The sequence below is a fragment of the Corythoichthys intestinalis genome, chromosome 3 (genome assembly GCF_030265065.1).
Source record: "Corythoichthys intestinalis isolate RoL2023-P3 chromosome 3, ASM3026506v1, whole genome shotgun sequence".
Taxonomy (NCBI): domain Eukaryota; kingdom Metazoa; phylum Chordata; class Actinopteri; order Syngnathiformes; family Syngnathidae; genus Corythoichthys; species Corythoichthys intestinalis.
This window is the reverse complement of record NC_080397.1, coordinates 32,065,867-32,078,589: the sequence shown is the minus strand read 5'-3', so window position 1 is coordinate 32,078,589 and position 12,723 is coordinate 32,065,867. Positions and strand designations below refer to the sequence as shown.

At 37.4% G+C, this 12,723-nt stretch overlaps 1 protein-coding gene across 1 annotated transcript; it reads left to right on the top strand.

Moving 5' to 3' along the window:
• The first annotated feature begins 882 nt into the window (after positions 1 to 882).
• On the top strand, positions 883 to 11,403 carry asb6 (ankyrin repeat and SOCS box containing 6). The gene is made up of 7 exons (XM_057832930.1): positions 883 to 1,039; positions 2,280 to 2,421; positions 2,520 to 2,695; positions 6,618 to 6,724; positions 7,185 to 7,293; positions 7,740 to 7,826; positions 9,322 to 11,403. Exons 2-7 carry the CDS (start codon positions 2,315 to 2,317, stop codon positions 10,029 to 10,031), a joined length of 1,296 nt encoding a protein of 431 aa, XP_057688913.1. The 5' UTR covers positions 883 to 1,039; positions 2,280 to 2,314; the 3' UTR covers positions 10,032 to 11,403.
• The last annotated feature ends 1,320 nt before the right edge of the window (positions 11,404 to 12,723 follow it).

The window sequence follows — 12,723 nt, the reverse complement described above, 5'->3', positions numbered from 1 at the left end:
ATACTAAAGACAAAAATGTCTTTGCCAAAATGTGGCCCAAACACAAATCCATATTACTTCAATCAAAAAAGTTGCTTCAATCAAAAAACAAAACAAAAAAAAGCTTTCACATGCATTTTTTTTTCAGTTTTTTTGAGTTTCAAATTTATTTTTGCTTCCAAACACATTTTATTTTAATTTAAGCGACTTTATTTTTTTGTTGAAAATATATTTTTTGATTAATGCAACTTTTTTTTTTTTAATTGAAGCAACTTTTTTTGATCGAATAATAAAGACAAAATCTACCTCCATATGGCTCCGCCCAGGGGTACAATTTTTGATTGGGGTAACTACATTGGCACGACACCAGCGGGCGTACCATATTCAATGAATGACGATCTGATTTAGAATTCCCCTCAAGAATGATGGGAAACAAAAAAAGGTCATTGTCAACTTATTATTATCATAAACATCCTTGTAAGTTAATTTTATTGTTGATTGCGTTTCGGGGTCATCAACATGCAGTGCCCACCCACCCCCACCCCCCCCGCACCAAAAGTCAAACTCCGCCTATGATATCGGACAACAAGAAGTAGTACTACAGAATGCACCGCAAGGAAAAAAACATTTAAAAATGATGGCTTATTAAGTATTTCTAGCCAACTTAGTCATTTTGATAGTAAAATAGATACATACATGTGTTGCCTTCGTTATAATGCTTTTAAATTTTTGCGGCTCCAGACATATGTGTTTTTTGTTATTTTGGCCGAATAGAGCTCTTTCAACATTTTGGGTTGTCGACCCCTTACATAGAATATTCGTCGAATCGGTCTCATGCCAAATATTCATAATATAAAAGTGGAACCTTAGTTATGTCAGTGCTGTGTTTCTATACGGAACAAATTGTCAATGGAGCGTTGAACATTTCCTGCTTTCTATGATGATCCGTGTTTGTTTTTTTTTGTAATTGCATGTAACGGATATGACGACGGGATGTTTTCTTTAGTGTTTTCTTAAGCATTTAATTTGAACAAACAACGGAAAGAGGACACGAAACGAGGCAAGAAGTCAACACGAATGTAGTGGTAGTTTAGATAAGGACGGGCGAGTCTGTAACAAATGATATTTTGTCTTGTACTGTACAAGTAGTACTCACTCATTATTTAGTCTTCTAAATGTCTTTAGAACAATCTAATTTTTGAAACCAATCAATTCGTTATTCATCTGTTAGAATTGCTGTCGCATTTTTTTTTTCCTGTAACATTTTACGTCTCACAAGCGTCGCCTTCCCATGTGTTTGTTTCGGGAAAATATGCATCCGCATGCCTTTCCTAGGATGAATGGAAAAGCCCACATTGATTTATCAAACTATTTCGCCATAAATGAATTTACAAAAGGCCGGTAATTAAGCAAATGATGGAAACCGATCAAGCAACGACAAGGTGTTCCTTTATCGTGTGAATTTAGTAAACGTCACAACAGCGTAGTTACTTTCAGTGTTCACACTTTAATCAAACATAATAGCTATTAGGGCTGTCAAATGATTAAAGTTTATCTAGTTAATCACAGCGTAAAAATTAATTAATCGTAATTAATCGCAATTCAAACCATTTATAAAATTTGCCATATTTTTCAGTAAATTATTGTTGGAATGGAAAGATTAGACACAAGACTGATATTTACATTCAACATACTGTACATAAGTACTGTATTTGTTTATTATAACAATAAATCAACAAGATGGCATTAACATTCTGTTAAAGCGATTCATGGATAGAAAGACTTGTAGTTCTTAAAAGATAAATGTTAGTACAAGTTATGAAAATTTTATATTAAAACCCCTCTTAATGTTTCCGTTTTAATAAAATTTGTAAAATTTTCAATCAAAAAATAAACTGGTAGCCCGCCATTGTTGATGTCAATAATAACACAATGCTCATAGTGCTGAAACTCATAAAATCAATCGCACCCAAGCACCAGCAGAGGGCGACAAAACACAAAAAAACACAACAAGTGGACATGACACTGTGCTGTCATTTTAATCTGTTTGAGCGGGGCATGTGCGTTAAATGCTTCAAATATTTTAACGTGATTAATTTAAAAAATTAATTACCGCCCATTAACGCAACATTTTTGACAGCCCTACTTACTATCCCTACTAACTATATATTAAACAACACTCACTATACCCAAAGTACATGTGCAAGTAAATCAAGTTCAGATTATTATTTCAGTGTAATGTATTTGTGACTTTTTTTTATTTTTCAAATGTTGATTACAAAATTTTCCAATCAATATAGGTTGGGGAACACCAACCCCCAAGATTTCAGGAGCCATGCCTTTCCTACATGGTTTTCGACGGATTATTTATGAGTATCAGCCATTGGTGGATGCTATCATGAGTGTAGTGCAGCTTGAAGAGGAGAGTCGTCACGAGAGCAGGTGTTAATGATAGCCCTTTAAAAAAAATCTGTTTCATGGCAATGCAAAGAGCACCTCACACAGTTCATTGTTCTTTCTCCTTTTCTTTACTGACACAGGAGTCAAGAAGATGAGAGACGTCTTTGCAGTTCTTTAGTTGAACTGCTGGAGCGAGAGTCCCACTCTGAAATGTTTTTAGAAGGGATCAGCTCTGCTCTGTTTAAGGTGGCCGAGCGAGGACTGGTGCAGGCTGCTAAAGTCCTTCTGCGTTACAGAGCAGATCTTCATTTTGAGGGTGAGCATATACTACTGCCACCTAATCTTTTCCCTTTGATCTCACTTTGTAATTGTGTTCAAATTTTCGAAAAAGTATTTATTAATAGGCTAAAATGTAAAAATATGATACAATATTATGGCCAGTCTCACACAGTTGACTTGGAAATTTAAAACTAGAAACCAAACTAGCAGAAGGTTTTAAATCTAAAATTGGCAAATCATGTTACAGTATTTTTCGGACTGTAAGTCGCAGTTTTTTTCATAGTTTGGCAGAAGGTGCGTCTTATACTCTGGAGCGACTTATGTAATTATTAACGGTCGGGTCGGGCCGACTTCTCTCTTGCTAACTTTTTTAAAAATAAATATATATTCATATATTTATACTAAAATGATGTATGGATGTTAAATAAATATTTTGGATAAAACAGAGAAGGTGCTCTGAATGCCTGCACTGGTGAATGCAGTGGCTCTCTTTTCAACCTTCCCCTCCCGCGCACATCCTGGTATTTCCTTTGTGGAGCAGTTGTAGGAGTGAGAAACAAACTAAAAACCGGGGAATTGAAAAGCAAAAAACTGCGGTAGGAGTGGGATATGGAAAGGATTCAAATTGATTGTTGAAGGTGCTGCAAGGAAAACTGTGTCGGCTTCGCTGAATGTAAACGAATGTGGCGCTTTGGTCTCATACGAGAAATATATTTTAACTTTTCCAGCGTTATTTCATTGTATAAATGCATTTATAATGATCATAAAAATATGTAGACGATTTAAACATTGAGAAAACTTGCGTTTTTTTTCTGCCAACTCGAGGAGATTAAAATACATGTCAAATCCACTATCCGCCTGTTAGAACAGACACTCAAATAGAAAAGATAAATGTTTATTGAATATCCATCTTAGTCTTGTTTATTGGGAGAATTCGTTACATTAGACAGGCTTTAATTTGTTATCATTATCCATATATGTACCGGCATTATCACAAACGTGATCACACAAAACGCAACCACACATCGCATCCCCACATTTCCTCCTTCTACTGAGTCCTCAAAAATAAAACATAAAATTTCGTTTTTTTTTTTTTTTCCGGACTCGTGCCTACAAAAAAAACATAAAATTTCGGGTTTTTTCGAGGTCGGGCAAGCAAATCAAGGTAATTGATCGGGCTCGGGCTGCGTCGGGCTTTAATACCCGCGGGCCGGTCGGCGTCATGAATGTTAGCATACGGTACACCGGCCTGTTGTTCTCTATTGTATTTTAAATTGCCTTTCAAAATGACATGTCTGTTCTTGGTGCTGGATTCTATCAAATATATTTCCCCCAAAAAATGTGACTTATACTGCGGTGCGACTTATATATGTTTTTTTCCTTTTCATTGCGCATTTTTTGGCAGGTGCGACTTATACTCTGGTGCGACATATAGTCCGAAAAATATGGGTAATTTATATTTGGCGGAAAACACTCAGTTGACTTCAAGTTCTGCTCTGAGACCCCCAATTTGGCCATATTTCAAAATTGTCCTATATGCATGTGTGAAACATCATTGGAAAGCTTGAAATCTCAATTTTCTGTGGAAGACAAATTTTGAACAGGAGGGCATTTTAATTTTTTTTTTTTTTTTAAACCCCTAAACCCTAACTCGAGGTGAGAGCATGAGAGAGCATAATTAAAGACACCATGAGTTTTTAACAAGATATTATCGTGTACTTACCTTGTTTTGATCCAAAAACTCAGCTGTGAATGGCCAAAGCCGGACTTTTGGGGGATTTTATGGTTGAAACAAGGGTCGCAATTTTTATTTATTTATTTTTTTTTCTTTGTTTGGATCGATTACTTATCATCTAAAATATTGGGGAAAATGTGACAGTTCCAAAACAAATACAATTAGGCGATAGTTATGAGGTAGATATCCGTGACCTATTTACAGACACTCTTTTTTTGATTGTGACGTAATTTGTTGAAAAGTTTAAAATATGCGAGTGAATAATTTTATAAAGTCCTTTTTTTAAAAAACTAAATATTAGACCTCAATTACTGATTTTAAGCTTGAAATGGTCAAAATTTCGGATAATATAATTACTTACCTTTTTATGGCTGGGTCGAAACAAAAGCAGTTGTGCGGTTTCTGTAAACGGGGGTCTCCAGGGTAAAACAGACAAATTAAAAATACTTTGAGGGCTTAATGCGCCATGAAACTGCTATGGCAGCATGTAGACATATTGTTCTATCAATCACAACAGTTCTTTTGGCTTAAAATACAGCAGTTTATTTTAAAGAGGGGTGCAAGATCAGAAACTGCTTTTTCAGCCTTGTCTGTGTCTTCAGCCAAATGCATGCCACACACTACTACCTTTTTATAAGTAAAGTTCTACTTTTGGTAAACGAGACCACGTTTACATGACAACGATCTTACACAATAACGGAAAAGTAGCATTTTGCCATCATTTGAATTCATTTTAGATGGGTAATTAATTGTTCATTACAGTTGTGGTCAAAAGTTTACATACACTTGTGAAGAACATAACGTCATGCTCTCTTGAGTTTCCAGTTATTTCTACAACTCTGATTTTTCTCTGATAGAGTGATTGGAACAGATACTTCTTTGTCACAAAAAACATTCATGAAGTTTGGTTCTTTTATGACTTTATTATGGGTAAACAGAAAAAAGTGATCAAATCTGCTGGGTCAAAAATATACATACAGCAGCGCTAATATTTGGTAACGTGTCCCTTGGCCATTTTCACTTCAATTAGGCGCTTTTGGTAGCCATCCACAAGCTTCTGGCAAGCTTCTGGTTGAATCTTTGACCACTCCTCTTGACAGAATTGGTGCAGTTCAGTTAAATTTGATGGCTTTCTGACACGGACTTGTTTCTTCAGCATTGTCCACAAGTTTAAATCAGGACTTTGGGAAGGCCATTCGAAAAGCTTAATTCTAGCCTGATTTAGCCATTCCATTACCACTTTTGATGTGTGTTTGGGGTCATTGTCCAGTTAGAACACCCAACTGCGCCCAAGACCCAATCTTCGGGCTGATGACGTTAGGTTATCTTGAAGAATTTGAAGGTAATCCTCCTCCTTCATTATCCCATTTACTCTTTGTAAAGCACCAGTTCCATTGGCAGCAAAACAGCCCCACAGCATAATACTACCACCACCGTGCTTGACGGTAGGCATGGTGTACTTGGGGTTAAAGGCCTCACCTTTTCTCCTCCAAACATATTGCCGGGCATTGTGGCCAAACAGCTGGATTTTTGTTTCGTCTGACTACAGAACTTTCCTCCAGAAGGTCTTATCTTTGTCCATGTTATCAGCAGCAAACTTCAGTCGAGCCTTAAGGTGCCGCTTTTGGAGCAACGGCTTCCTTCTTGCACGGCAGCCTCTCAGTCCATGGAGATGCAAAACACGCTTGACTGTGGACACTGACACCTGTGTTCCAGCAGCTTCTAATTCTTGGCAGATCTGCTTTTTGGTGATTCTCAGTTGAACTCTTTACCCTCCTGACCAATTTTCTCTCAGCAGCAGGTGATAGCTTGCGTTTTCTTCCTGATCGTGGCAGTGACAAAACAGTGCCATGCACTTTATACTTACAAACAATTGTTTGCACTGTTGCTCTTGGGACCTGCAGCTGCTTTGAAATGGCTCCAAGTGACTTTCCTGACTTGTTCAAGTCAATGATTCGCCAAAATTGCTAATTCGTGTTGCTGTAGGTATATTTTTGGCCCAGCAGATTTGATCACTTTTTCTGTTAACCCATAATAAAGTCATAAAAGAACCAAACTTCATGAATGTTTTTTTGTGACAAAGAAGTATCTGTTCCAATCACTCTATCAGAGAAAAATCAGAGTTGTAGAAATAACTGGAAACTCAAGAGAGCCATGACGTTATGTTCTTCACAAGTGTATGTAAACTTTTGACCACAACTGTATATTTTTTCCTATTCCCCAGACCCAGTGTCATTCTACAATCCACTGCATATAGCAGTTCTGAGGAACAGACCAAACATGGTGAAATTGCTTGTCGAGCACAAAGCTGACATTGAAAAGAAACATAGAGTAAGTAAAGAACTAAGACAAAATGTTTTATACAGGTAATGAGAATGAACTAAATATATTTTATAATTACCACAGTTTTAAACTTCAGCAGAATAGAACTGCACCGCGATATAAGGAGAGATGTGTCTAATATTTAGTTTACAAAATTCTGGCACCCTGGGAGAATGGCTCACACTGGCAGACAAAAAGTGTAAATCTGTCAATAATAGTGGCTAATTTTTAGCACATAATAATTTAGTAGAGTGGGTGAAAATGGATGGTGCAGAAATTTAATGAATAGATATTCTTATTTACTGTATTTTTTTTTTATTTTTATTTTTTTTAGTTTGTGTGCTTATGTATTGGATATTTGCCTGCCAACATTATATTGTGACTAAGTATATATATTCTCTTTTGTTTTGTCTGCTGTGTTTTTTCCATCTCTTAATTTTTTACTGAAAATTTTTTAATTTATCATTAGATCCATGAGAGCAGCCCTTTAGATCTTGCCAGCGAGGACTTGGACCGTCTGCCCTGCCTGCTTGCATTGCTTGACCTGGGTGCCAATGTGAATGCATGTGATAAACAAGGTACATTCATTTTGACCTAAGCACACTAAAAGCAATTTTTGGTTGTTTTGTTGTAAATGTTTTTGAGACATTCTGGTTGCATACAACGTTACCAAAACATTTAGACAGAGCTGCAAATATACCTGAACATACTGTAGCAATTTCGTCTTACACAAGAAAAACTTTTGATACCATACTCACCTTTTGGATTCGAGTTATGGGAGTAAAGTGTCTCTGCTGGTCACAGTAAATGTACACTTACTTGTAGAAAATATTTGTTAGCTTGAGCAATAAAAGCACAAATACAGCCCGGGAGCAATATAGCAAACATTTTTCACACGGTATCTTAGAAATCCATTTTTAATGGGGTCCATTTCATTAATTAAAAAAGAAAACACACCATAGGGCTTAATAATTAAATACTTACTTTTTTATTTCAAGTGATTGTTTTGATATCGTCTCTAAAGGAAAATCCCCTTTGCTTCATGCCTTGCAAAGCAGTGATGGCCTGACTGTGAACAATACAGAAAACATCCAGCTTCTCCTTCAAAGAGGTATTGACCACACATTGTCACTTAAACGTCTTTTTGTCACGTTTTAAAAAAGCAAACATATGATATATCCTGAAGACTAAGTGAACATTTCTTTGATCTGTGTGCGCCTTGGGGGTTCAAAAATGACACTTAATTTTTAGCCTAAAATATGCTTCTCCAATTTAGACGATTCAGTTGCTCTTGGTTCTTGGAATTAGATCTGTTCGATATGATGATCAATATGTCGCCAAAATGATATGCACCGTTCTGTCGACAATTTACATGTCAATTATCATTATCGCCGTAAATAGACCTTTTTTTGCAATGCACATTTTGGCTAGCAGATGACGCCCATTTTGTGCTGATTTACTACAATGGTGGGAGGTCATATGCTTTCGTAGTACCACCAATCGGCCTCAAGATGTCCCTATCGCCACTCAATAGTTAGCCAATTGGCCTCTGCTGCCAGCCATGAGTGAGTAATGCATGCACAAGCAAGAAAATTGAAAATAGCAACACGTATAAGTATGCATTATCCACACAATGCAATTCGTTTCAATATCAATTATTATGATATTATGCTAACTTAAAATACAGTCTTAAAAGTCAAAACCACCAGTGCTTGCATTAGTAGAGAATTAGATATCTTTACATTTGAGCAAAAAATATGTATGCTACTGTGCTGCTTCGGATTACACTGGATAATTTATGGTGCAGCACTAATTGATACATTTAATGTTTGTGGCAAGTCAGTCTAATGTCAGTTCAAATAGAAAGGTGGGAAAAAACTGTCACAATAGTTCCCCCCCACCAAATATACATATATATTTGTAATATCGTACAGCACTATGGGGTGCAAAACACTTCAAGACAATTTAATTTCGAAGTGGAGCGATTCAAATCATTTCTTTGCAATAGCATTTTGATTCGATTTGATGATTGCACAAGTTATTTTGAGAGTGTGATGCATTGCTGTGTTGAAATTGTATGATCAATTTGCTATTATGAACCCTAAATTTAACATTTCTTTTAAAGAGATTCATCAAAGAATAATGTGTATTTGGCTTTTTAATACATTATTACAAAATTCATAATAGTTTGCAAAAGTCCCAGATACACAAGGTAAATAAAAAAAAACAACAACAAAAAAAGAGAAATGTCCGTGTAGGCTCAGATCGATGCCTAACAAGCTTGTGAAGTAAAACAAATTTCAGGACATTCCATGGATTTTTTTTTTTTTTTTTCTTAAGAGAGAACATAGTTGAGAACACGTTGCTAACTAGTTAGACGATCGATATGTGCAAAACTTTTTAAATGCTCAAGTAACATAAGAATCTAAGATAATTCAAAGCCGCCTGGCAGATAATATTGGGCCGATATTAGGAATTTTGGGTACTGGGTTAAGCTGTTGTCAAAGATGTTTTGGAATAGCACAGTAATAATCACGTTAGAACCAGTAAGAGTTAGATTAAAAAAATAGGGAACTTAAATTCAGGAATGTGCACCTTTTGCACAGGTGCTGATGTCAAAGCTGTTACAAAAGATGGTGAAACAGTTGAATCTTCGTTGGTCTTTCTGGTCAAGGAGGCACTTGACGCCAGCCCTGAGGATGCTGCTGAGATTGGAAAGTTCTGCCTTAAAACTACGCGATTACTGCTGGCCCATGGTGTGGACCCCAGCAATGATGCGAATGATGGCGAGTCCTCGCTGACCCAAACAAGTCTGGAGCACTTTGACCTGCTCTTCCCCCTGGCGGTGCTCATAATCCAGAGTGGAGCATCTTTAGTTTGTGCCCACAGTGACTCCTGCTGGCGAGCTTCCACAATTATTTTCCAGCGGCTTCAGTCAGCCCTGCGACAGTGCTCAGATCCCAACTATGCCTCCGAGCTCATTCAGCAAGCCGAGTTGCTGCTGGACCTAGCCAGGGTAAACTACCCCACAGTGCATTCAGGGCTGGGACCTCCTACATTTGCGCAAGACCCTCACCCATATGCTCAAGAGCTACAAGATCTATACAACCGGGTCGTCGAACATGATACCTCCCCTCCTGCCCTCAGGTGTCTTTGCAGGGCATTTATAAGGAGACAACTCCAAATTTGGCCACTGGAGGAGAGAATCAACGCTTTGCCATTACCAGACAGACTAAAGGGATTCCTTCTTCCCGAGCGCATGTATAAGCCAAAGCCTGGTTGGGACTGCTTTAAGCCCCAGGAAAGTCAGCGCTGATCATATGCTTTGTTCTAGTGGAAATTTTGCTTTTGTACAGAGGTGTCCAAACTACAGTCCATGGGCCAATTGCAGCCCGTGGCCGTTATTATTGGCACACAGCTACTTACGAAATCACCAATGACAATTGCTCACACAAGAAGCTCGAGTTCAGCCTACATTTTGTTGCGCTTCTCAGCTTCAACACTAGTTGGAGCTAGTCACAAACTGTGCCTCTCCATTTCAGAGGTCAAAACATTACAACATGTTGAAATCAAGGTAGGAATTACAGTTGATGAATGAAACCAGTAATAGGCGAGTCGTCCTAATAACTCTGATTTTCATGTTTTCTCCATGTTTTCACCGTGGTTCAGACAAAGATGTGCCCAGCAGCCCAACTGTGTATACATACATAAAGTCACCTCCAAAAGAATTGGACCAGCAAATTCATTTCCTATTTTTTGTCGTTGTATAGCTACCGAAGATGTTTGGTTTTCAGATAAACCGATTGAAATATAACACAAAAGTTCAGAATTCCAGGTTTCATTTTGTAGTTTTTACACCCCAGGAAAGACTCTCTTTTCATAGCACCCAAGTGAGCAAAAATATCAGGGCAGACATTATAAAACAACCTAAAGTGAATTAATAACATTTGATATTTGGTGGCATTAGCCTTACTTGCAGTAATTGCATCAAGACCTGCAACCAATTTACTTCACCTGGCTGTTTGTTGCATTCGTCATTAGAAATGCTGTTCCAGCCTGTTACTGCAGCCAGTTCTAGTTTGTTTCTGGAGGTTTCTACCTTCAGTTTCCTCTTCAGGGGGTTAAAAAGCATGTTTTATAGTGTTCTGATCCGGTGTTTGACTTTGTCAGTCCAAGACCTTCCACTTTTTTCACCTGATGAAGCCCTTTGTTATGTTGGCAGTGTGCTTTGCCATTGTCCTGTTGCATGCTGAAGCTGCTCCTGATTAGTTTGAATGCATTTTTCTATAAAATGCCAGCCCCAATGGTTTTATAGACATGAGAATTATTATGCTACTACCATACCTTATTAAGTTATCATCAATAAAGTAGTGCTGCAACGATGAATCGATTAACTCAAGTAATTCAATTAGAAAAAAGCTTTGAGTCAAATTTTGCTGCTTCGAGTATTCGTTTAATTCGAGTGATGTTGTAATGATTTGTTTTCAAAGTGTTGCATTTAGTTTTATTGATTTTGGTGGAGACACTGCCCTCTATTGGCAACAGTGAATATGCCATAACTCGTCGAATATGGCTGGATCTCGCTTCTCCCTTTTCAGACCAACATCGATATATTTTGTTTGAGCTAATATGCTTGTTCATGCATTCGTTATTTAGATTAGAAGTATATTTAGCAGTTTTCTTTGGGGGGGGGGGGGGGGGGTATGTGTTTGAACGTTTTATTAAGGGCTTTGTAAAACAAACAAAAAATAAAGTTAGCATTTTATAGCATTTAAGCTCGCGGCCTTTTGCTGTGCAAGTTAGCCAATTTTCCTTTTGTTTTACTTATATCCATTTTTTTTTTTTTTTTGCTAATGTTTGAGGCTAAACTCGGGTATTTTAATTTAAGTTTAAATGCATTTAATGCTCTTTTGAAAGTGGAATCTTAAAAATCCAAAATAAGTATTTTTGCAAGCATAAACACTTATGTTTTACATCTCCTGAAATTCATTTTGCAAGGCATTCAATGTTTGTAATCGGACTACTCGATTACTATCTAATCAATAGATTGATCAATTATTTAAACAATCGATAGTTACAGCCCTACATGAAAGATGGTTCCAGAAGTAGCCATGCAAGCCCTAGCAATGAAACTACCTCTACCATGTTTCACAGATGAGCTAGTATGTTTGGAGGAAGGATCATAAGTAGATCCTTTCTTTCTCCATGTACTGTACATCTCCTGTACTACTTTGCAAAATCCAACCTGGCCTTCCAGTTCTTTGTGCTCATGAGTGGTTTGCGCCTTGTGATAGGTCCTTTATATTCCTTCTCTCAGTTTTCTTTGAACAGTGGGTTGTGACACTTTCACTCCTGCCCTGTGGAGGTTAGAAGTGATGTAAGTGGCTTTTTTGGAGGGTTGTCTTCACAGCTCTCACAATGTTTCTGTCATAAACTGCTGTTGTTACCCTGGGGCGCTCTGTTTGATGTTTGTTGCTCAGTACACCAGTAGTTTTTCTATTTCAAAACATTCCAATTTGGTTGTAGTGGCTATGCCCAATGTTTGTACAATAGCTCTGATCAATTTTCCCTCTTCAGCTTCAAAAATGGTTTGCTCTCCTCCGGTAGACAGCTCTCTGGTCTTCATGTTTACTTAACAAAAGCTGCGGTTTTCACATGTTTACTTAACAAAAACTGCGGTTTTCACAGGTAAAAACCCAAACGGGAAACTATTTAATGTCTCTGCAATCCATTTAAACGGCAAAACTAGGGCAACTAGAAGCACTCATCACATCAGTCACATGTTCCAGTACTTTTGGTCACTTGAAAAGTTGGTGGGGTTCAAAGAAAACGTCAACTTTCCTGGGTTAATTAACACATCTTGATGTAAAAACCATGACATGAAAGCTGAAATTCTGAACTTTTGTTTCATATTTATCGGAATCCCAAATGCCTTCAGTATACAACAAAAAAGGAATAGAAATTGCTGTTCCAATACATTTGGAGATTCGTGCTGTATGATACATATT